This window comes from Cyprinodon tularosa, unplaced genomic scaffold, assembly GCF_016077235.1.
Source record: "Cyprinodon tularosa strain WSP-4 unplaced genomic scaffold, ASM1607723v1 ctg4, whole genome shotgun sequence".
Classification (NCBI taxonomy): Eukaryota; Metazoa; Chordata; class Actinopteri; order Cyprinodontiformes; family Cyprinodontidae; genus Cyprinodon; species Cyprinodon tularosa.
Window position 1 is genome coordinate 627,926 of NW_024039118.1, and position 25,678 is coordinate 653,603.

Genomic DNA, 25,678 nt, shown 5'->3' on the forward strand with positions numbered 1-25,678 from the left:
TTGCCAAGCCTTTTTCCTGTTAGTATTCAGACTGTCGTATGTACTGTATATACTGTATAGGCATTCTTATTTGCAAATAAATGGATTTATTATTAAATCTTTGTTGTCATGAGTTGTGAAGGTATTTTTAGTAGCAATTATGTCTGACAGTTTTCTAATCTTAGGTTTAAACTTGTACATAGTTGCCTGTGTAAATCCTCAGTCATCTAGATTATGGAAACCACAAACACGCATAAATTGGAAGTCAACTAGACTTTGGCTCAGTTTTTTTAGGACATTTAGACAATGAGAAAGGAGAAAGACTTCTGGAAAGATCCATAGATACTATGACTGATCGCGATGCATTGATTATTAAAATAATCGTTTAATAATCAACCCGTCTGTTAATATTCTCTATCCAGAACTCCTAAAGTGGAAAGGTTTTAGTTTCACCTGGTTTAATTTCATTAAAAAATCCTTCAGGAACCCTTTGCCATCAGATTATTTATCACTTAATTGGAAAAATACTTGACAGGTTATTGATTTGCAAAATAATCGTTAGTTGCAGCCCTAAATTAATCATTGGGATCCAATAATTCTTCAAATGAAATGGAATGAAAATTGTACACAACCTTCTTTCAATTTAATCTCTAGTTTTTTTCAAAGCAAAATGAAAAAAGTTTTAAGGATGGTTTAAATCACATGACATGGAACAGTATGATGACCTGTCAGTTTCCTGTGAATGTTAAATGTTTGACTATTTGTAATGATTGCTTTTCAAAAAAACTTCAAACTTTTCCAAAATGTACCATTTATTTCCATACTGATAAAAACTGACATTCATTCAAATTGTGCATCATTTCTAAGGCAACATGGATAACCAAGTGAGCCTTTTTGTTTCTTTTTTTTAACCTACAACCTGTGGCTGGTGGTTGAAGCATTTACCAGCTATTTCTTTTTTTTTTGCAGCAACATTGGTATGTTCCCTCTTTTCTGAACAGCTTGGTTAAAGGCAACATGTTAGTCACTGTGTTTGACACGCACAGAACATACGACAGTTACACATCACGCCTCTGACACAGAAGCTGCCATTAATCCTCCGAGTCTTCTCATCATCATCTGGAATAAGTCCATCAGCAAACCCGTCATCGACTAATTCAGCCGTCTTAAATTAAACTTTCACACTCATTTAAAGTACCTCTTTCCCCCCACCCCCAACATCAAAACAATAAATTAACAGAAAAAGATCCAGTGCAAGATTATAAATTCTGTATTTTTGCCTCTTTTCGTTGCTTTTCTTAATTGACCACCCAATCTGGATTCAGCTGGAGTGATCTTAGAAAACTGGATTTGTACGCATACCAAAGGTAGAAAAACAAAACTCTTACAGTACAGTGCATACAAGTGTTTGGAAAAACAGAAACATCTTGTACAGGGTCTCGAGTCACCGTAGCTTTAAAACGACAGGGTTACATTTTGAGATATATGCTTTAGAGTCAGGAGACAGTTGGCTCAGATTATAGGCAAAAAACAAAGCAAAGAAAACCTAACAAAGGATTCAGCTAGGTGCTGTAAAGATAGACAAAAATGGGAGCCAATACTGATAATCCTGGTTTTAATCCATGTCCTTCTGATCTACTTTATGGCAGAACTAAAATCTTCAGACTTTATTGTTGTAGATGAACCTCACTGTTTCCCTGGGTTTTTAGGGAAGTACCTAAAATACAAGCACAAATAACTATGGCACAGTAAAAATAAAACAACCTTATGGCAAAAAAGAAAGAAATGCTCCAAGTGCTCTAATGTGACGCAACCTAAATGATTTTGTTATAAATGTCAAACATGGAGATCTCCTCTCCCTTAGGTGGAGAATCTGTGACTTTTTCCAGGTGTGACCTCTAGAAGCATATATCCCAGCATGACCCCTGGAGTTGGCATAAAAATGTCACTCTGTTCGACCTGAGGGGCGTTTGTACAGCATAGGCTCTTCCCCCGCAGCGCTAATCAGCTGGAGGGGAGCTCCTGGCAGGGATCAGCAGCTTCTGCCACCGGCACGTTGTAGTGGCGGTCGTCCTCCGTGACGAGGCACACAGAGGGCCAGTCATCCCTGTGGTCGTCTGGGTAGAAGGTGACGAACTCCTCCGTGTTGGCTTTGTAGAGTCTGTAAACCTGAATGGTGTGCTGCAGGGCGTATCCCAGTAGGAACATCTCCACCTGCACAAAAAAACAAAGATAATTGCACAGCTCCAAAAGCACAAAAAAAGAATCAAACAGCAGCATGTTTAATCAGCTGCCCAAACACACAATAATTAGTGGGTGGAGTGTCATTGAGGAGAGCGTACCTGCAAAGGCTTTCATTAATGTATTGCAAATAATGATATCCTCTATAAGTCAGCTCTAGCTCAAGCACTGGCATGTTTTACTGATCAGTTTATAAAAATACTCCTCCTGTTCTGACAAACAACCCTGCTGCTTTTGTTTGTAGCTCTGGTTTTATTCAAATGTATTCAAAGGCTGGGAAAAAGTACCAGGGTTGTTTGCGTATTGCTGAAAAACGCAAAAGAAAAATAAAATACAGAGAGAAAGAGTTTGACGATGTGTTCTACCTGCTCCAGCCCGGCGCTGAGGCCCACATAGCTGAGGTGGTTGGACAGGAAGGAACGGGGACAGTCTGACGAGTCCCGAGCAAACAGCAGCCAGCAGAAGAGAGGGACGTCTTCCCCCACCTGCATGCGGCTGTGCAGCTCAGAGGCCCTGCCCAGCATCAGCAGCTTCAGCGCCTCAAGCATCCCGAGCTCCTCCTCTTCGCCCTGGAACAAACGCTCACAGAGCTGCTGCCGCGCCGCGGCGCCAGGACAGTCTGCCGCCGCCTTCCACTGGACACAAATTAGAGAAGTGAACAAAAGTCAGGCTATGACTGCAGGTCCCTGAATGAGACACTGTGTACATCTCACTGCTCCCTAAGGAACCCGCAATATTTTGCTTTTATATGCAACTGAGATACCATGAAAAATTGCTAAGGAAATATTCTTCTTCAATATGCAGTTTCTTTAGTTCTAGGAAAGCAATAAGCTCTAAATCTCTGCTCCCATCTATCATCAATTACTGATGTAACTGCTGTAATATCTTAGATCTGGTTAAGAACTGAACGCTTCGCTGCATGGCTTTATATAAACGGCGCGTCCTTTAGCTTCAATCAACAGCCTTTCATTTACTGAAGCACTGCTGTGTTCATTTTTCACCTTTAAGCAGCAGCCTTCCTTTCACACATGGTAGCGATCCAGCTACCGCTCTGTGGAGAGTCATTGATGCGCTGCTGTACCGGGGTTTCTCTCTGAGCCGATATGGAATCTGTACCTTTTGTCGGAGCAGCTCCATGTAGCCCTTCAGCCGCTCGATGGGATTTTCCACGCCATCTTCGTTCACGTGATGTCCAGGAAATCGCCACTGGCTTATAAGGCCGTCCTGAGCCTCCAGTTGTTTTGGCAGCTGTAAACAAAACATTAAAACATTTCAACCTTCAGTGCCTCAGGGCGCGTCGTTTTATAAAACTTTTAGCTTTGAAGCCAAGAAAACCAAATGCCAGCTATGAACAGCTAAACAGGGGGCTGCATTTAGCACCAACTCCAAGCACCAAGCAGAATTTTTGCAGCACAACCCGTCACTGCTTATTTTTCAATGAACCTTTTTCAAAGCCAGCAATCAGTGAGGAAGAGGCCATCACTTCTAAGGGACAACTAGTCAAATATTTCATCCTTTTTTTTCTTGGTAAAGTGGCCTTAAGGTTTGTTGTTACATTTGGAGGAAAATGGGGGAAGCTTGAATGCCTGAGAAACCATTCAAACTGTGACATATGGAGGTGGCAGCATCATGCTGAGCAGAAGGGAAGGGTGCACTATACAATATATATGATATGATAAGGAAAGGATCCTGATTTGGACCACTGTGAAATTACACCTCATAACATCAGCAGAGAGGTTCGGGTTTGGAGCTTCCAAACTGTGCAAAACTTGAAGAAATACACAATGATCAGGGCTCGATGTTTACCATCGCCCGATCTCCCAGGGCAAGTAGTTTTTATTGTTGGGAGAGTGCAAAAAAAAATTATTTATCACTCAAAATTACTTTAAAATCACTGACATTCGATGAAAACGACCCAGAAGCTTTGCCGGCGCCATTTTTGTTGTTTTGTACACATTCTCGCGTGATTTGAAAAAGCCGGTGATTTTCCGCCAGATGGCGTGATTTTTGTCCACCTAGCGGTAATTTTGATGTAGTTACCAAAACGACAAACGGCTGCATTTATTTTGTCAGGGAAAACTAATCCTGAGTCAGTTAAAACTCAGGGAATTCTGAAATGATGTAAGACTGTGGAAACCCTGTATAAAATAACTATGTATAATGATTCTCTAGAAAAGTCACATTATATTAATAGTATTATCTTGTATAAACATACTGTGGCTCTAAAATAAGTTATTTATTTGTGACATTGACTTCTGTCTTGTGATTTATCTTAAGTTTTCAACCTGTCAAGTTTTTTTTAGATTTTTGACATTACAATTTATATTTTTCCAACCACACGACAGTTTAAAGCAAAGTTTAGTTTGAAAAGAATGTGCAGGAAGGATTGAAAAGCATGTTAACACAGTAATGTAGGCTTGAGTTCATTATCTGACGCATGCATATACACACCAGGAACCTGTAAACTTAAAAAATACTGAATTACAAAAAACATTTAAAAAACAAACAAACATGTTTCATTGATATATATACAAAAATGAATATTAGGAACTATTTTTATCAAACATTATACTGGGCAAGTAAAAATTGTTTCTGGGCAAATGAAATGTGAAAGTCACTTGCCCAAAGGGCAAGTGGTAAAAATCCTTAACGTCAACCCCTGATGATGTTTAGGCTGTTTATACAGGAAACCTGTGAAATGCTTCTAGCAATGCAGGAGTTCGGTTTCTGGTGCAAATCACACCAATGTGAGCCCATCACTGACCCTGGATCCACTGGCATGGTTATAACTGACAGGTTATAGTACATCGGGACTGATTCCCTTGCAGAAAGAGCTGTACAAGTGGAAGAAGAGTAAATCGAAATCAGGAGTTTGAATATACAAGACAAAACAGTATGAAAATATCTCATGGAGGAATGATGAGGTTCAGAACTACATTAGAAAAGCAAAAAGGAACCAGAACCTCATGAGACAAACTTTCTTCTGCAGGCTTTTCTTTTTTATTCTACATCGGTGCAATACTAGAGCAATACTGCCCCCAAAACATTTGCTGGAACAGCCTGATATTGTTTGGCCTAGTTTAAAAACTACAAAAAGAACGTCACAGAAAATGAAGGTGTTAACTTTCACATTGTAACGTTCTCTGGATCCATCCCTGGACTGGACATTCAATGTAAACAGCCATAGTTGTACAAAGTGATTACTGTGATCAGCTTGCAAAAGGATACAAATAAAAATACTTGATGCAAGCCATACAACTGAAATATTACCAAATTAAAAGGAGGTCTACAGAAGTTCTATATGAGAACGTAGAGAGAGCTAAATCTCAATAACTGTAAATATTTACCATTAAAACGGTGTCCTCCTGCAGCCACTGAGGCACCTGGTCGCTCTGGGACAACACCTGGAACAGGGTGGCTCTGAGGGCGCAGTAGTTGTCCCCCCTGACTCTCCTCAGGTGGCTGAACTTTGCAGACATCTCTTCGTACCCCTGCAGCAAAACCACAGGAAGCCCCTCAGATGTGCAGATAAAACCACACGTCTAGAAGCTGAAGCAGTTCTTCAAAAGGCACCAACCTTTCTGATGAGAGCACTCTTGGCAGTTTTTCCTCTCCACTCCCTCTCACTGTAAGACAGGATATCCACAGCCGGAGACAAACTGCAGCTATCCTGCACCTTCGGAACTGGGAGGAGGATTGTTGATGTTATTTAGACATTTCAGCATCAACTGTAGGACCTAAATAGAAAGCGTAAGCTGAGAACATTTACTTTTTAACTCAGATGCTGGTTGCAGTTTATGACTTGATGATGCAGACAGCTCCTCTTCTCCTCGGTACAAGTCTATGTCACTGAAGGGAAACAGATTTAGTCATATTTATGGGGAATGAAGGCCAAATTAATCGCATGTTTCCAGCCATAGAATAGATCAGAAGGTTTTATCTCTGCACCTGCTGCTGTAGAGTACACAGAGTATTAACTAAAAGCTAAAAATAGAACAGCACCAAAATAACCACCCATGTCCGACCCCTTTAGGAATGAAGTCTGGAGAAAACGAAATATCTAAAACTACAAAACAAGGAAAAAATCCTATTTAAACTAGCTCATCTTAATGTATTAGTTTATGTGCTTTTCAGCTGTTTCTCAGTAGAGGAACAACATTTCAACACGTTTGCAAAAGCTTCCTTCCTGCCTCACTAATTTTAAACTTTGTCTCTAAACTTTTCCAGATTTTCTCATATTCCAACAGGCAACTTCTTTTTATATTACTGGGTGTTTTCCATGACAAAGCATCACAAAGTGGTGAATAACTGTGCAGAGTAAGGGAAATAAAGTGTGGTTTTCAACATAATTTATGGGAAAAGATCTGAAAAGTGTGGAGTGAATCTATATTCAGCCTTCTTTGCTCCAATACTCCTAATCTGTAACCAACATCCCTCGGAGGTTTGTTAGAGAATATTAGTGAACAAACAGAACCATAAAGATCAGAGAAAATGAAGAAAATTGAACAGAGCAATGTTCAGTGTGTCGTCTGAAAATGAAACGATTATAAAGCAACAAGTGGAGTAACTGCTAAAGCTACCTAACATGTTTAAGTGGGAGAGCAGGCAGGGAAAGCAACAGAGAGGCCAGTGGAGAAATCCACAGGCTAGGTGGGAGAATCTGAAAAGCACAGCTTGTTTTTCTGCAATCTACACATCTCAAATGTACTAAAGTTTTTTGTTTTGTTTGTTAAAAACCATAAGAAGTTTGGTTTACAGAGCAATACCAGCATGCTAGAGAAGGTGCTCTGGTCATCCAACAGTGAACATCCCCCCTGAGCATGTCACCGCCTTGGATGAAACAAGGTGGAGGCAGCATCATGTCTTGGCGATAATTTTTGACAATAAGACAGACCGAGCTAATTGTGGGGAGAGTTTGAGGAGAAATCCTGTAAGAGGCTGCAAAAAGCTGGGGCAGGACATTGACTTTATGAGCACACCCAGAGCTAGAATGGCCTAGTCAAAGTCCACATCCAAAAGGTGGCATAATCTGTGGCAAACCTACTGTTCAGAGATGGAGAAGAGGTAAGAATTAGAGTCTATAGCCCCATTTACACTACTCTTTTGAAACCGTGCCAAGATCACTGTTGAGTGTAAATGGCACGCAAAACTGAACCAGACACAACCAAGCCGTGCTAACACGCTACTAGTTCATCAGTATGTCTCGGCGAAGTTCAGTTCTGGCTCAGTTCTCAGATAACAAAGAGTTCATGAGCAGGCTGTGTCATCTCCTTACAGTCAGCCCCTGTAAGCATTAAATTTCAGATATTCATAAAAATACTAGCTTCCCTACCATGCCACATGATTCTGCTTAGCAGTGTGATGAACCTCAACGTCTGTCGCTGTTTCCTGTGTCTGTAAGCCCTGACTGGACTATCGTTTGTTGTATCCACTTCCCAAAAGCAGACTCTGTCAAGTAAATTCCCCAAAGGCTGCCTTCTTTGCCTGATTCTCCACAAACAACGAAATATCACAATAATAACAAAACATAGCTTCCTGAATGTTACAGGCGCCGACATGTTGGTTTGCTTGTTTACCTCTAGAGAGCAGCAGTACTGTAGATCATCACTAGGAAGTGAGGAATCGTGCTAGCGTGATGTGTAAACGGTCATAAGGTACCAAGCTCGGCACGGTTAACCGATCCAAGCTCGGCACAAATCGGTTTTCAGACAATAAGTGTAAATGGAGCTTATATGTGTGAAAACCTGTTAGAGAAAACCGCTATATAGAAACAGCTGACTTCAGTTTTAACCACTAAATATTGACCCTGGGCAGCTGGATATAAATGTGTTAACTCCATTATTTTCTTTCCACTTTACAATTATCCAACACTTTATTTTGCATTAATTACTCCAACAGTTTTAATGCTGAAATGAGATAAAGATTAATCAATCCAACGCCCCTTATAATGAGCCGTTTTAGTAAAAGCATGGTACAAATAAACCGAGATTAAAGTCGGACCAATAAAGTTCCAACCTGGACATAAACTGTTGAACAGGTCAGTCTGAATATTTTTACAAAAAACTGTTGCCTCCAGTGTTTTAAACCACCTTTGAACAAAACCTTCAATACAGGATCCAGTTCAGAGCTAAAATGTGTGTGAATAGAATCTGCACAGACCTGTCATCCTGACCAGCTTCCTCGTCTGCAGGCATTTCAACATCTGACTTTAAGGACGAAGGCTCATCTTCTCCAAGCTGCTCCTGGATCTTCAACTGTTTCTCATCTCGAGCAGCCTCCGTCTCCCCGGTGAGAGCAACTTTCTCCGGCTTCTTTCCATCCTCTTCATCCTTCTTCCCTTCGTCACAAACATCCTCTCCAGCTTCCTCCACATTCTCCTCCGCAGAACCTGAACCCTCAGGATCTTTCTTGTCTTCTAGATCCGACTTTAAGCTGCAGAGAGAATCTCATTTTTACCGCCTGTGTGATAAACACTTAAAACAGATGCAGAGAGATGATGGCGAAGCTCTACTGCATTTAAATGTATGCAGTTTTCCTGTAAATGCTGCAGGAAAATGATTTTTGGCTGTCTAAGTGTTTATTGCTCCCCCTAGTGGCCATAATAACAAACAAAAAGAGAACATCTGTTAACAGGTTTTCATTCAACAGAGCATGAACCTGCTGACCTGTCCTTGGCCTCTGTAGCAGATGTGGGCTCCGAGGCGACAGAGCCCGGTTTCTCCTGAGCGTGGTTGAGATCTGTGGGCTCCGATCCAGGAGAGAGAGGCTCAGAGATAACATGGCTCTTTGTCTCCACAGAACCTTCCACAGAGCTGCACGCAGAAAGAAACATTTCAGCAAACTGCGCAAAACGCATTTGATTAAATGTCAAGCAAACTTAATCTACTTATAGATATGATTGAGGACATTAATCATTAAAGCAGTCGTGAACTTGGGACAGCAAAAGCAAATATTGTGCAATAAAAGGTTTGGCAAACATACAATAACTGTAAATAAACGGACACCAGCGTTTATACTGTTCTGAAGTATGCATTTTTATTATTCTAAATTTAATGTCCCTTCAGTTGATTTAATAAAAAAAAAAATGTTTTGTGTTCTCACAGTAGCTCCCTTTGAATTTTCAGCACATAGGTGCGGTTTTTAAAACATAAGGAACAGGAAGATAAAGCTTCTGCACCGTCCTCTGGAACCTGCAAACTTAAGAGCCTTGAAGATCGTCGACTGTCTAAATGTTTGCATGATGGGCGTTTGAGAAATAAAATAAATAACTAAAGCATTCTACATCCTGAGTAAAAAGAAACTGGGAACTTAAATAAGAGGCACACAATTAAATTTAGTAAATTTTTAAATGTTTAGAAAAAAGAGATCAAATAAATTCTGCAGTTTATTGTGAAGCCAAATTTTAAAAAAGTTCATCCTTAATTGATGTTCCATCCATCCATCCATCCATCCATCTTCCTCCACTTATCCGGGGTCGGGTCGCGGGGGCAGCAGCTTAAGAAGGGAGGCCCAGACTTCCCTCTCCCCAGCCACTTCTTCAAGCCCCTCAGGAGGAACCCCAAGGCGTTCCCAGGCCAGCCAAGAAACATAGTCTCTCCAGCGTGTCCTGGGCCTCCCCTCGGTGGGACATGCCTGGAACACCTCACCAGGGAGGCGCCCAGGAGCCATCCTAACCAGATGCCCGAGCCACCTCAACTGGCTCCTCTCGACGTGAAGGAGCAGCGGCTCTACTCCGAGTCCCTCCTGGATGACTTAATTGATGTTTTGCCCTCAAATTCTTTTTAGTTTTATTGATTTTTTAAAAAGCTTTTGCTTAAATTATGTTGTTAGAAAAACAAATTTTAAAGACAGAAACCTCCTAAAATCAGAGTCTAATCATTAATAGCTAAGAAGTGCTGCTTAGCGAGGATATTGGACAGCTGGGTCCGTTTCCAGAACATTTTCGTCTCCCCACGCTCTGAATTTCACAGTGCTAGCAGCTGCCAAGGCTCCGTCTGGTGTAACTAGAGCATTTAAACCAAATTAAACTGAAAATATTCAAACCAGTGTCGTAGATCTGGTGCCGTTCTGTTGATCTCCCAAACACCCCTAGTTTTTTAGCGTTCACCGATCCTCGAAGCTGTATCAATCCACCAGATCAGATTCTGAGAATGCTGCAATCACTTTTAAAAACACCAGATAGGTACAGCTGATCTGACTGATGGAAACGTAACAGACAAGTATTTATACCTGATGCCCAAACAAACTTGAATCTATATTTGGGGAATTTTTGTGAAGACATTATTGTGAAGAAGGCAAGTCATACATGTTTTGTAATTGTTATTACAATAATTTGCAGTAAAACTTCTTAAATAAGCTGCAGAGCTCTTGGTTTATTCATCTCCACCAGCTTTGGACATTTAAAGACCGCAATGTTTCCAGATTTATTATGTGAATCAAGAGCTTAACTCAGTCCAGCTGGAAGGAGAGCATCTCTGAACAGGATTATATGAGGTGTGAGGAAAACCAAGGCTTTTCTTCCAGTATTACCTTGCATGCATAAAAGGGAGTGGTGGCCTAGTGGTTAGGGCATAGAGCGTGGAATCCTGGAATCCTGAGGTTCTGTTCTAGGTCCCGTCCCACTGACTGCCACTCTGGCTCTCTGAGCAAGACCCTTAAGGCTGATTTATACTTCGAAACTAGGTCGTCTGTGTAGGTGCCGCAATGAACAAAAAGACCTTGCCGCCACCTCCTCAGATACGCCTCTGCTCCTCTCCCAAATTGTAGGTAGGCGCAAACAGTGCCGCAGACAGGAGGCCAAGATCTTTTGTTTCTATGACCGAAATTGCGGAAAACGACTCGTAAAGTTAGACCAGCTAGAAGAGCGAGGTGTGCGAGAACGCTGGGACCCTTTTTCCACCTGGATCTCCGCTCTTTTTCAACCTCATGTCCCTCCGTTGTCGGACAAACTCGCCCCCACTTCTCTCCGCCTCGGCCGTATCTAGATCCCCTGCATGTAGCGCAGACCACACTGAAAAATGAGCATAAATCAAAACTATCTGAGTGAAGCTCACTGCGACACACTGATGCAGGGAGTAATGTACTTTTTCTCAATATGCAGCTGTTTGCATCAAGTCAAAAAACTAAAGTTTCAGTTTGACGCTACCAGATCACCATCACCCATGTTTGCTGTGCCACTGCCATGGCTTGTGGTGCTAACTTTAGATATTTTTTTCTTTTTTGCTAATAAAGAAAATAAAAACAAGCCTTCCTCATTGACAATCTTTCTAACGGAACCAGGTTCCTGCTGAGGATCTCTGCAGCTCCTTCACATTAGTAAAAGCTGCATACCCTGCCTGACACGTTAGTTTATTAAGGTTAAAGTTGCATCATCCACTACAGCTGCAGATTAATAGAAAACACCGATGTGATGCTTGATATTTGGAATAAGGGCATGGTTGGGATATACTGTGAAGCCTTACCGTACACTTCCTGTTTTAGGATGACTCATCAAAAGCTCTCACTCAGATTAGGATTTTGTTTCCCAACGTAGGTTTGCTTTTGATAACATTCCCTGCTGCTCCCGATGCTTCTTATTCACCAAAGGTCTCTTACAAACCTCTGAGGCCTTCACTGAACAGCTGGATTTATACTGAGGTTTAATGATTAACAGCTGGACTCTATTAGCTAATTAAGGAACCTCTAAGGGCAGCTGGAGGCTGGATTTTCTTTTTAACATGTATTAAAGTAAGTAACAAAATATTTAATCAAGAGGCAACTTCTAGAACAGACTGGTTGAACAGGACTTTATTCTGGGGTATCAGAGTCATTGGGTCAGATTAGGAAGGCACGCTGAACCTTTCAGAGACTGTTTGCATAAGAAAGGCAGATCAGAGCTCAGGAGTTTTTTTCCCTTTCACTTCACAATCATGTACAAAATTCTTTTAGTTTATTAAACATTTTGAATTCAAAAAACATTTTGCCAAAGGTTCTACAGGTGTTAATACTTTTTGAAGGAACAGCAGAAGTCTGATCTGGCCACTGATTTAAACCTGAATGAAGGCTTTTAAACACAACCAATGCTGAATATTTCCACTTCCTCCTGAAATACCCCCATGTTTACTTACCAGCTGGGAGCCTCTGTGTTTGTGTCCTGGCTGACCGCAGAGATGGACGCCGCCTGAGTGCTTGGCTCTGATAGCGCTTCATTACTCCGTGTGAACTGCTCTGACGGTTTGGCCTCGGCACCGATAGCATCCTCTCCAGAATCAGCGTGAGAACCGCCGTCCGTTTTGTCCTCCTCCGCCAGAGGGTTTGTCTCAGGACTGGGAAGGTTTTCTGGGCGTGAAGATTCAGGCGGCGGTGAGACGTCTTCCTGTACAGCAGTTTGATCTACGTTCTCGGTGTTTGGCTCTCCGTTTGTGGCCAAACCTTCCTGTTCGTCAAGGGAGGAGACGTCCACCTGTGGCTGGTTTAAAGTGCATCGCTCCGCAGGAGCATCTTCCTTCTCGTCATCTTCTTTTCTGCTGCCTCTGTCTTTGTTTGGAGGAGCTGACACCTCCTGAATGTCTCCCTTTTGTAAATGTCCATTTCCCTGAGTGTTCCTGGGTTCTCTTTCTTTGCTCTGACACCTCTGCTGCTCCTCCTTCACCTCCTTGGCTTCTTCAGCAGTAGACTGACTGAGAGACATAACACAGAATGAGCAAAGCCACGGGTTAACAACAACAAAAGCACCTCTGAAATCTTCACAAAAGCACAAATAAATAAGATACATGAGGGACAAAAAAACAAAAAAAAAAAACGTTTGAGGATTCTCCCTAAACTGGAGGTGTAGAGGAAGCAGGAAACCTTTGATCACAACAACCACTTTTTAATGATTGTATCTTGACATTTCTCAAAAGCGAGTGAAATGACTCGACTGTTTCTAGTTGACAACCCCTAAAAGGACGGGTGGAAGTTCCCCCCTGTCCCTATGCGTCCTCTAACATGATTAAAAGTTATTTGTTGATGCATCACGTCCCACATAAACCACAGGGCGAATTTAGCATTTTTCTCTCCTTGCAGTTGATCCAATCTTAATAATTAATTTTCATTCTTTCTGTTCCTAGAAGGGAAAAGACTCAGAAATGTTATTTATACATGAGATTGAAGAAACCAAACAGAACTAAGAAGATTAACACATAAAAAACTTAAAAAAACGTACATTTTCCAAGCAGATTTACAAAATCTCACCTCATGTCATCGTTGTCTTCAGGACCACAAGCGCCAACCGCTACCCTCTCACCAGCGCATGATGTCTTTGAGTCATCTTTCAGCAAAACACTTCGTTCCTCAATGCTGCCACAGGGACTTTCAGCTTCACAACAACAATTCCCCATCTGCTTTGGGGGGGAGGCTGGGGTCAGGTAGGCTGGGTGGTAGCCTCCAGTCCCAAACAACCAGGGGTTCTAGGAGTCCATGACGAAGGGTTGGGAGCTCAGGAAGCAACCATAGTGCTGCTTTATCAATCTGGAGACACTTTAAGACAAAATAATAAAATCAAAACATAATGAAAGATAGAACAGGTGAGCAAACAATAATTATTCCTATTTAACCTGTGTTTTTAGGGGAATATATTTAGTTGTATCAGAACATTAAGTATCAGGATGTCCTGGTGCAATGTTTTCATTTCCGATACCCTACCGACATTGACCCGATACGATATTGGCACAAATCATACTGGCTTTTATTCCTTATTTTCAGTCAACAATAAATGGTATGAAAACAACTGACCCATGTTAAACTAACCAATCAATAACAGAAACTTTTAAAAGAAGCAGATCTTTTCTATGAGCAAGAAAATATTGGAGATTTTCGATGCCGGCAGATAAAATTCGATATCAATTTTTTTGGTTATTCTCGGACAGATATCCGATATTAATACGGGATCGAGAAATCCCTAAAGACCACTCCATGTTTAAGATGATACGTTTAAGGCTTTAATTAGCATGATATGTAGCAGTCCTTCATGTTTTAAATGCTTCCAGCCTGCATGGTTGCATCGTCTCCTGCTATTAAATGCTGCCTGTTAATGAGGTCAGGTGTGTGCAGGACCCCGGGGCCCCGGGGCCTGGAACAAAGAATCCTGATCTACAGCATGGTTCAACACTGATATGTTGTTAATATTCAGATGGTAATCCACTTTTAAAACACACCCTGCTGCACTGACTCAGCTACCTTTGCTGTCAGCATTCTTTTCACTCATCTGTAAAACATTTGCACAACTACAGGAATGTAGTTGTTCTAAAAAAACAAAATTAAACTTTTAACATTGTCTCAGGATTTTTTTGTGCACTCTCCCAAGAAATAACAGCAGTTTTCCACCCAACTAATTTTTATTGGATTATAAAGCATTAATATTCACCAAACAGATTTAACAACCAGAATATCACTTCTATTTGTGAAAATAAAATTCTGGCATTTCCTGAAATCTGACATTCAGTAGTGACCTTTAGTCAGATATTGACCCTAACTTTGGGAACCACCTTTTCAAAAAATAACATGTCAACAAAAGCGATTTTAAATAAGATTTTACGTCTTAGGACATCTTAATATTTACCACACCATTTAACCCCCAATTGAAAACATAAGGTTTTAAATTATAAAGACTTTCCAAGTTATTACTCTTGTTTATGTTGAGGAATAACATCTGATCAAGCTAAGTTAACACAAGGAAGCAGCTTTTAGTAACAAGAAAGACAAACTTAACAGCTGCTGCCTGTGTGCTAACACTGCTGTATTTTAGCTCAGCTTACCTTCTTTATTTTGCGTTAAACTTAAGATAAACTCCAAACCCTTCGGATCATGAAGCTCCAGCTCTCGTTTCACTTTTGGTGAGCGGGGTTAGCCGGCGGCTAGCTGCTGTAAACTTAAAACCCAAACAGGAGAGAGAATGGCTCATTTCAAACGCTGCTGTGACAGTGGATAGCTTTAGCTACCACAAGGCCAGCGTGTATCAATACGGAACATTTCAGAAAAACTCCCAATTCATGGTATTTTGAACGGAACATCTGTTCACGATGATCCCTAGCTTAGCCGGAGCAGCAGGTCACGGCTCTTGTGATGAGCGGCTCTAGCCCGAGCCGCGTCAATGTGCCGTATCCTGAATGATCCAAGAGGAATCATAATGTGAAGCGTTATTAATTAGTCACTGGGCACTTTATAAATTATAAATGTTTATTATGCACTCAAAATGTTATGCTTGCTAAAATCTAATCTTCACAAATGCTTATTGTGCTCACACAACTGAAATGTTGAATATACGCATCGATGGTATATAAAGTTGAGTAGATTAGGCTATTTGGCAAGTAAACAGCCAGTTTGTTCTCCCGCTTCCTCTCACGCACTTATGAGTTATTAAGAATTTACAGATGAATTAATAACATATCTTTAAACTTTTTATTATATGTAAGGGGAATGTTACCGTACAGTGGTGCATATTTAACATACATGTGTATTCAGACATGTTGAATAACACATATATTTAGCTGTAAAAGCCACTAAGAGTTAGAATATCCATCTCTGGTTAAAAAAAAATAATAATCCAGCTCTTTTGAATGAACTCCGCTAAATGATTTGGATCCAAAAAGAGAGGCGAAATTCCCATTACTACACAGTCTGGCTGAAGCGCATGACGTCATTGTAGTGTACGCTGACAGTTCTGCAGCAGCCAAGCAGCCCTCCGAAAATCCGTGCGCTCACCACTTCCCCTTTTTTTTCCCCCAATAATGTCTACGAAACAGACAAATAAAATATGCAATATGTTAAATAAAAAAAGATTAATATAAAAACTATGCATTTAGGACGTTTTTATAAGAGTTACCAACCTTAACTTGCTTTTACAGTTTTTTTAAAATCACTGTGACACAGTTTTCAATACATTTAACAGGTTTCCTAAACTCTTAACGCACCAACACACCTAAAACACACAATTGGCAAAACGGTTAATTTCATGTTCAAATTCACACATTGTAAACTAAACTCCAAAACTAATTTTCAAAATACAATAATACACTAACACGACACACCATGTCTGACAAAACATTGCAAACATGTTTCCAAATCACATAATTAATCAAAACACTAACACGTGTTCTCTTCCAACAGGAACATTTAGTCAATCATAACACAATGACAAAAAAAAAAAAACACTATCATCAGCTGAAACTACAGAAACTGCATTATTTTAGATGTTAGGTGTGCCTTTATACAATAGACAGTAACTGTACAAGGACACAGCTCTGTTTTGCACATGCATTTTGTTTTGTTTACTGCAGAAAGTAGCTTTATAGAATTTACATTTTATGAAACAAAAGACAGAGACAGAATTGCTGCAGTATACGTAAATACTATATATGCAAAAGGAAATTACTGCAAGATATACTATTAGAAATACTCTGGAAAACCGGAAAAATAAAAAAATAATAAAATTCAATTTACTCGGTCTTCTGCATTTGGCCACATGTTCTCATCCACGTCACACCTGATATCTTTTCTGCAAAGGCATCGTAAGAAGAATCTTTTCCCATGCCTTATCCACCCCTGGCAGTGTTCAGCTGTGATGTCCTGGCATGCAGCATCCATTGCATCTAGGAGAGACATTTGGTCATGTGGACGATGGTCAAATACCTTCCATCTCCAGGCTGAGAAAAACTCCTCAATGGGGTTGAGAAAAGGAGAGTAAGGAGCAAGGAAATGGGATATCATCGTTGGATGGGCATCAGACCAGGCTGTAATTGTACGGGAATGGTTGAAATGCCACATTGTCCCATGTGATCACATATATTGGCAAATGGTCTCCCAACTGCCCCTTTCTACCTCTGGCACCAGTCTTTCATGCATGTCTTCTTAAAAAAATAAGAAGGCGGTCGGTGTTGTAGGGGCCAATCTCACATTTATGCAGGAGTACACCATTGTTGGAGATTGCAGCACACATGGTGACGTTGGCTCCTCTCTGGCCCAGCACAGCAACCGTGGCCCTTTTGCCAATTATGTTTCTCCCACGGCGACGCCTTTTTGCCAGGTTGAAGCCAGCCTCGTCAACATAGATAAATTCATGGGGGAATTGACTGGCCTCCAACTCCATGACTCCGAAAGTAATTAGACAGTGTGTATGTAACTGCTGTGCTGTACTGAAAATCTACTGTATGTCCTAATATATTCTAAGTTTATAGAATAGTTTACTGCGAAACAAACTGTGTATAGTGATGACTGTATTGCATAAACTTACCTGGACATATTGGTGATGGAAGTCTTTGATGCGTTCACTGTTCCTTTCGAAAGGAACTTTGTATAGTTGTTTCATTCGGAATCTGTGTTTAGCTAGAGTCTGAGAGATGGATGTTATGCTGATTGCTGCAATGTTCCCAAAGACAAGGTTGTCCTCTACAACTCTGGACTAAATGTCTTTCAGTTTTATTTCATTGTCAGCAGTCACCATGTTGACATTAGCAAGTTCTTGTTCTTCATTCAGGACCTTTCCCCTGCTCCCTGAGGGAGGTAGACGTTGAATCCTTAGAGAGACAAAATGCAGTTCCATATCAGACACTGGAGGCATAAAGTCACTCTATACTGTAAATGGTAATTTTACTGTATTTACACTTTGGTGTAGGAGAAGCAATATCCTACCTGTTGGTTTCTCTGAAAATACGGACAATAGATGCCAATGTGTCCAGGCTGATATTTGGCTGTACTCGTTCACCAGCCTCTCTGTATGATAGCCCGTGGTTTATGACATGGTCAATGATCGTGGCTCTTGTTGATCAGTTACCTTAGCTCTGGTCCTTCTTTGAGCGCCACCACGCATTCCTATTCTTCCCCCTCTACCTTGCCCACTCCTCTCCCTTGTCCTGGTACTTGTCTGTCTCTCTCTCTCACGTTGTGTTGCTCCAAAATGTTCCTTTTCCAGCCAAGACCAGACTATAAATCTGATAGTTTCATTTTTTTATTGCCGTTTTGCACAATATGCTTAACTAAGTATTTTTTGTTGTTGAATATTACAGATTTTGCAGATATATTTTTATACATATATTGTTTAGATTTACTTATATCTTTCTACCCCTTTTACAGAATAGAATAGAAAATATGTTTATTGTCCCACAATGAGCAAATTTACAGCAGCAGAAAGATTATTGAAAATGGTCACACAAATGTGGACCTTAGAAAAATTTATAAGAATAACATAATAGGGAAGAGTTAAAATATAAAAAATACAATTCTGTAAAGTGCTTTAACAATATAAAACTGCAGCTATGGACATTTTTACATTAATGGATATTTGAAAATAGCAGCAACATCAGAGATGTGCAAAATGACAGCAGCATGTTATTTAACTGACTAAGGTTTCTATCATTACATTTGATTTTATTTGTTCCTGGTCCAAGTGGTTGGAACCTTTATTCCACTCTGGATTCTTGTGAGTGTAGTCTTTGTTCACCTTATAATAAAAAATAGAGTTTTGAAAACTTCGGTTTTCATTCTTTTCCTGCTTTGTGTTTCAACTTTCACGGTTACTAAGCTACAGAGCATACGGCGGTAAAACCCGCCGAAGGGTGGACCTGTTCGAATTCAAAGCCAAAACACTTCCGGCCTCCTTATTTCCAAGGACTTGGAAGGATCCAGTTGAGGTAGACCGCGTCCTTGGAGGATGCAGCCCACGATTTCGAACAGAGCCAAAGAGTCCTCTTTTATAGCAGATGATCTTGTGATTGAAAGAACCTCAACACCTGAGTGGGCTTCCTAGATGGGAAGCAGTCATTTCAACAGTTGTGTAACTTTAATCAGATGTTTCTCATTAACAATGGAAAAAAATACAGGGAATATATTTGTGTTGGAGAGAGAACAAGCATACATTTGGTAAACATTTTATTCATTTTCAAATAAATCTTAGAAAAATTGCAAATACAAATTATTTACACTATGCACATCAAATAAATCTTTAAAACCTGTCTAGATCACATCAAGTATTGGTACTTATGACATTAACTGCTATGAGTTCCTCAGCTCCTCTATGTGATGGATCAGTTCTTGTGGAAGTCCCAGCTCAGAAACCAGATCCATGCAGCGCCGCACAAGCAGGTCCAGACCCTCGTGTGACCTGGAGGGGAAACCACTGGGCTCAGAGCTTAGATTGTGCTGATGGTGAGAACTCTCCAAGTCCATTTTTTGTTCGCTCCTGCAGCAGTCTGTGTTTTCACAGCCTGTTCCGCCGCAGCCCAGACCGGGCTGCTTTACCTCCAGATCCTCCATGCTCTCAGAGACGTCGCTCACACTAGGAGGAGGATTCTCCAGTGCTTTCCTAATGCTGTCTATGATTCCTTCTTCGTGTTGCGTTACTAGTTGCAAAAGGTCGATGACACCGGCCGGGACGGGCTTTTCTGGATGTTGCATCTGGCACCAGCACCATACAGCGCTGTGAATGGACACACAAAGAGGATACAGTGTTAGATACACAATGACACAAAGAACTGAGCAGGACGGGCTTTCACTGGGCAGGGGAAGAGACGACAATCAGGGCTGGAACAAAGTCAATAGGGATGTTTTACAAAATAAGATAGAAAACAAAAAAGGTTGTGGTTATGGTCAAAGGTTGCATGATCTCAGAGAATCATGGACCTGATATCAACAAGGATGTTTCCAGGCTTTAACTGAAGTGTTTTTTCCAAGTTGGAATGATTATGCAACATAATAATTTAAAAAATCCGCTCTAAATGTGTCAAAATAATCAACAAAGGCTAAAATACAGAGAATACAAACAGCCCTGCTAATATTTGGACCCTTTACAAGATTGTAAAGGAACAAAATACTGTTTTGCCATCAAAACACTGAGTTATTTGAGAACTTCTCTCAAGAAGGACCAGATAGAGCTAATTTCCATTAGTTGATTTCCTTTTGCTTAATTCAGTTTTTGACATGGTTCTTAAATTTCTAACAGTTCGGTTAAGGAGAGTTTGAGATCTTGTGTTTTGTTTTCAGCTATGAGACGTCCTAGATTATGTTCTTCTTAAAAAGAAGACCTGTATAAGTAGTGTGATAAAACGCTGCAGCATCTCTGGGGTGATGTCATGAAATAGAAGGTGCCCAGTAAAAAAAAAAAAAAAAAAAAAGAGCACCAGAAAACACTTACTTAGGGCCATGACCGGTCTTTTTCATAATCAAGGGCCTGGTTTGGGAATCAGCCTATATAAAATCAAATAAATAATTGTAAAGGTGATTGTGAATGTGTATTGAAATTGGTCCAAGGGACAAATGGCTGTTAGGACATATCATTGTTATACATTTATTAATTTATTACCCCACAAAAACTGATTTTTGTTAATTTTCCTGCTCAAATCAAAGAAAAAATCCAGTTATTTCATGGAAAATGTACCTAATTCTATTTTAAGTTTTGTAGCAGATATTTTCAGTACAGGGGCCTGGACCAGGTCTACAGAGGCACTGGTCCCCATTACTCCCCGTCTAGAACCATTCAAGGGGGGCTCCCTCAGCTTGTGCTTGGACAGTTTGCAGCTGAGTGCACAAAGAGGCCAGGATGAAGATCAGCGATTTCAAGCCCACATTATTCAAGTGGGAAAATTTGGCTTAGAGGAGTTCATGTATCTCTAGGTCCTGTTCCTGAGCGAGGGGAGGATGGAGCTGGAGATCGACAGACGGATCTGTGGGGCTTCTGCAAAGATCTTGGTCTGTTGATCACTTTAAATGTTAAAATGTTTATGAAAATCAATCATTATTTTTGTAGAAGTGTGTCTAAGTCTGCAGATTACCTCTAGGAAACGGAAGCATTCAAGACATTTATGGAAAAATCACCTGAAGTCCCCAATGATCATATCTAGTATCTATCAACATCCTGTGCTACCACCTAAGCCAACTGCTTTTTATCTCATGGATTTACTTTCATGTGTATTATGTCTGCATTTTCCTGAATTATAAGTAACACCAGGGCTGCAACTAACGATTATTTAGCAAATCGATCAACCTGTCATATTAATCAGATAGCCAAAGCTTTCTTAAAGAAGATTTTTTATGAAATTAAATCAGGTGAAACTAAAACTTTCCCATTTAAGTTTTGAATAGAGCATATTGAAAGATAAAAAATGTTTCCTTTATCTTAATGCGAAAGGTTGATATATTTCTTTTACAATTTTGGTAGAATTACTAGTCTGAGTTCCTCTGTCAGCTAAAAGCATGTTTAAGAGTCTCTATAGTTCAAGATTATTAAATTAGTTGATTTTTTCAATAATCAATGAATTGATCCGATTAATTATTTCTGCCCTAAGCAGCACCAATAGTCTTTGTAAATATAAAGTGTTATGCTCAGTATATGTCATATTTTTACCTGACAATCCCTTTGAGGCGACCCACAGCCACAGTTTGAGCTGCTCCTTCTCTGAAGCCCTGGTTAAATCCCACCTGTAGCGAGGCCTCCTCTCCAGCACTGACTCCGTCCACATATCCATCCTGTCCAAAACACCCAGCGGTGGAATAAAACGATAATAAAGCACCAACCAGACAGAAAGTAAGCAGCTTCTTCCAGTCGGTGTAACAGAGACTGATGGGAGCTAAAGCTAACCTCACCTTGATGCGTTTCTTCATGTTGGATGTCCATTCTTTACTTTGTAAATGAAGTTCGTCCGCATTCTCATCAAATACATCTTCACCGCCGAAAGACGCAGATTTTAGCCAAGACATCATGGATTCAGGTTAACAACCCTCATATGTAGAACTAGCAACGTTCCCACACGCATTGAGAGCCGGTGTGACAGATCAACTGGGGAGGAGATCAACTGGTTAGAATCTATGCGCACCGCAGATGTTACTGAAGCTTAGGTGGCTGTGTTGATGCCTGGCGAAAAAATATTCCTAACGTAACAAAACTGTTCGCCAAAAAAAAATCAACCGACATATCTAATGAATTAATTTCTGTTTTGTTTTGTTTTTTTAGATTAGAATGATGTGGTAAGGAACTTGTATCCTCAGCAAAGCAGATAGTGCAAAGAATCCCAAGAAAAAATCCAAATAAAAGTCTGTCTCACACTGGAGTGTCATTTCTCCTGTTGAACGATAAGCTATAAATGAAAACCTGTAGCTTGGACAATAAAGTCCGCCCACTTTATAAATTCCTGAATGTAAAAATAAATCCATTCAAGAGGCCTGTCATTCAGAAGGCACGTGTGTAAGCAGCACATTTTAAAGAAAAACTGACTGCAAACAGAACAATTGGGCTTCTCATCCTTCCAACTATTCCCACTTTATTTTTTGAATATTGACAAAAAGTTATTTTCTTAGATTCCATGCTCTCATCTTTCCTTTATTCTCCTTTCTGGACACAAATACAAGTCTCTACTGCGGTGTTGTTTTTTTAGTGGATCCCAAAACTTTGTCCCGTATGATGAACTGTATCAGGTCAAACACCTTTATTTTTATTGCTATTGTGTTCAGTCGGTTCATAATATCCAGGTATGAGACCATAACGGGCTGCTGCTGAGCTGGTTTTACTGCCCCATGTGTAAAAAGGGGGTAAAATGTATTTACTTAGGCGCAGCTAATAGAATCTGAATCACATACCTGTTGATGCGGAAACTTTACTTTTTCTGTTTTCACAGTAGAATTTAAATCCCAGAGTTAGCAGCTACCGCTATGGTGTGGGTATGAGTCGCCATGACTGCTTTATGTTTTATCTTGTAGAAAAATGCAGATAAACGAAGAACTAGATTAATTTGTGACGGGGTCCACAGCACAGCTGTTTGGAGAGATTAGTTGGCTGCGTGGTTGCCCGATCAAAATGCCGCAAATGTAAACAAACGGGTCAGAATAAAGGTTATAATTTATCCTGGCCTAATATCTATCCAACATACGTCTGTTGTCTGTGGATAATGTGAAATATGATGAGTAATTTAAGTTTGGGGATCAAATAAACGCATCGTGAGGATCTGAAAGCGTCAGAATCCGAGTGTCACAGATTAACTTGTGATCCAGCGGGATCTGCAGGAATATGGGCTGTAAAACGCTCCATCTCCTGGGATGTTTGGATGTTATTATCTTATCCTCAATTAGGGTTGTAGCAGGCTACGTTAAATTTGTAACTGTTATTGTTGATTATTTTTCTTACCGCAATTACGAACCTGTCATGATGTGTAACCATGTTCCCTCAGTCAGCTGTCATCTTATTCCCTTCTATTGTTTTGAGGACGCCACATTATTTGGTTTGCATGCAGAACAACTTTAAATCATTCACGTTTTTCAAGTTACTGGTTTACAAGTCATTGTTTTGTCAGGTTTTTACTATTAGTCCAAATTGTTTGCTTCACTGGTGCAATTAGAAGGACAAAAAAGCAACTCAGCACAAAACGCTGATTGCGAGGAAATGTTTGTCATTTAAATAATATTATGTTGCCCATCTTTGGAAAATCTGTTAAAATAAAACGAGGGCATAAAGATATCTGTGGATACGAATCCGCGGGTAAGCTTGCACTTAACTGCAAGGCGTCTTCTTACCTGCTGAGCTATTGAGACGAACACGCTTTCTCTCTCCACCTGCGATAATGAACCTGTTGCGTGTGTCTGCTTTGCCTGTTTAAGAGCTGGTCTTAGATCAACTGGTGACAGTTAATGTTTCCGAGTCCACTGATCGCCTAAAACATGTTGGAATTCCAGAATCTCAGATATTATTATTTTTCCCTTCTTTACTCTTAGATCAGAATGGGGTCACCCCGTTAAGAAATATTTAGACAGTAAGTTATGCAGCGTAGCTATTAAAAGAGAAAATAATAACCAGACCTTTTTTTCGAACAGATATCTACCGTAAAATCTCCCTGTTTTATTTATTCATTGTTTGGCTGCAGTCAGCTGGAGGCTGTGCTGCTTCTTTTAATGCTTTAGTACAGCAGGTTCTGAATTTGTTCGCCCCGATGCCCAAAATATCACATATATTCACACAATATAAAAACTGAATTCAGAGATTTCACTCTTCCCCGCAGCAGTTATGTTATTTTGCTTTGTTCCTGCAACACATCTTAAACTTTAAAGACATTTATAACTCCTCTGGAAGCGAGTTGGACTGTAAGTGATTAGTTTCCCTCCATATAAACAGTCGGCGCTTTTGAGAAAAAAAAAAAAGAGGACATTTTTATTTTCGCTCGTTTTTTACAAGACATACAGGACGACAGAAAAATGCAGAAAAATACACCGTTAGTTGTTCCCATTGACCTTTTATTGCACTGGCTGTTTTTACTTCTCATACAGCTTTCTGTGGTTTTTCTACTCGGTTCTTTCTCTCATCGCTGAGGCTCTGAAACAAACAGATAAACAACAGCAGGACAAGTTCCTCAAATCTCTGTGTGCGGGTTTGGAGAAATCCCTAAAACATGCTATATGTTTTCTTAATGCAATTAAATACCTTGCTGACGGTGACTTCTAAAGATCTCAACGTATTTCGCATCGATCAGATAATAAGATAATTTGTAGTTCTTGGAGTCTACGCGCAGTTTGCTTCCTGTTTGAGGCGAGGGGTCCTGAAAAGCCCCGCCCACAGACACATCTGCAAAAATCAGCGGTTTTCCAGCTGCCGTCACCAGTTGATCTCCTCCCCAGTTGATCTGTCACACCGGTGCAGTAGAGGAAGATTTAGATACCTCAGTGTTACAGCGTTTAGAAATGATGTCGCCACCTGCTGGCCTGGAGCGCAGAGCAAGGCTACGAACCCCCACTTCTTCTTCTTGAATGTTTTATGGCGGTTGGTTAAAACGTTAAGTGAGCATTGCCGCCACCAACTGGTAAGGAGTGTGGACCACATGGCAAAAGACAAAAACAGAGAAAAAACTATTTTATACAATTTAATGGGAGGATTGATGCACCTAAATCAAGGAACCTGATATCTTCTGCTTCCTGATTCCTTTTGCAGTAAATCAACAAAGTCAAGTTTTATTTTCATAACCCTTATGTCCACCTATTTTAGAGTATAATAATAATGATATTAATAATAATAACAATAATAATATATTCCGTAAAGAGAAAGGCTGAGTTAAATCAAGTAATCTGGTTTTAAAAGCAAAATTTATGTAAATGGGAAAAGTAAATATAAGTAAATATTACTTAGAGTCGATATTAACTATTGGCTTACATAGTTTGGTATGCAAAATTAGATGAGCTTTATTGATCACACAGTGGATACATTCTTTGGTCACATATTGGCATAGTAATTAAAGAAGGTGCAAACAAGGAGGGAAAAGGTACATTAAGAATAAACAATATATATAGAGTATATCAAGGTATATACAGTATATCAAGATAAATAAGGTGTAGGTGCTAGTGTACATGATTCACACATCACACAAAAGCTGGAAATTATGCAAGTTCCAGTAGGTGCATATATTCATCAGAAAGGATGCAAAGGAAATACTATTTATCATTAAAAAGGTGTATTTTTGCTGTTTCATGTGTTACT

General features: G+C 40.1%; 2 protein-coding genes across 2 annotated transcripts; both read right to left on the minus strand.

Annotated features, from left to right (window-relative positions):
* Positions 1–773: 773 nt before the first annotated feature.
* On the minus strand, positions 774–13,717 carry LOC119791651. Its single transcript, XM_038297870.1, has 10 exons — positions 13,432–13,717; positions 12,327–12,878; positions 8,886–9,032; positions 8,380–8,652; positions 5,990–6,069; positions 5,798–5,904; positions 5,568–5,711; positions 3,337–3,468; positions 2,586–2,855; positions 774–2,193 (listed from the first exon to the last, which is right to left on the minus strand). The coding sequence occupies exons 1-10, from the start codon at positions 13,575–13,577 to the stop codon at positions 1,984–1,986; spliced, it is 2,061 nt and encodes a 686-aa protein (XP_038153798.1). The 5' UTR covers positions 13,578–13,717; the 3' UTR covers positions 774–1,983.
* A 5,371-nt stretch (positions 13,718–19,088) lies between these two features.
* Positions 19,089–24,942, minus strand: otulina (OTU deubiquitinase with linear linkage specificity a). The gene is made up of 4 exons (XM_038297863.1): positions 24,845–24,942; positions 21,811–21,992; positions 21,572–21,693; positions 19,089–19,648 (listed from the first exon to the last, which is right to left on the minus strand). The coding sequence occupies exons 2-4, from the start codon at positions 21,925–21,927 to the stop codon at positions 19,225–19,227; spliced, it is 663 nt and encodes a 220-aa protein (XP_038153791.1). The 5' UTR covers positions 21,928–21,992; positions 24,845–24,942; the 3' UTR covers positions 19,089–19,224.
* Positions 24,943–25,678: the final 736 nt, after the last annotated feature.

What these genes read in the sequence shown, in the direction of transcription:
- otulina (XM_038297863.1), bottom strand. Translation starts at nt 21,927, where the DNA reads ATGATGTCTTGGCTAAAATCTGCGTCTTTCGGCGGTGAAGATGTATTT. An exon ending in ACATGAAGAAACGCATCAAG is followed by an intron (nt 21,694 to 21,810) that starts GTGAGGTTAGCT and finishes TGTTTTGGACAG; the next exon opens with GATGGATATGTGGACGGAGT. An exon ending in CGCCTCAAAGGGATTGTCAG is followed by an intron (nt 19,649 to 21,571) that starts GTAAAAATATGA and finishes GTCCATTCACAG; the next exon opens with CGCTGTATGGTGCTGGTGCC.
- LOC119791651 (XM_038297870.1), bottom strand. Translation starts at nt 13,577, where the DNA reads ATGGGGAATTGTTGTTGTGAAGCTGAAAGTCCCTGTGGCAGCATTGAG. An exon ending in ACCAGCATCTGAGTTAAAAA is followed by an intron (nt 5,905 to 5,989) that starts GTAAATGTTCTC and finishes TCCTCCTCCCAG; the next exon opens with TTCCGAAGGTGCAGGATAGC. An exon ending in TCAGCGCCGGGCTGGAGCAG is followed by an intron (nt 2,194 to 2,585) that starts GTAGAACACATC and finishes TTTTTTGTGCAG; the next exon opens with GTGGAGATGTTCCTACTGGG.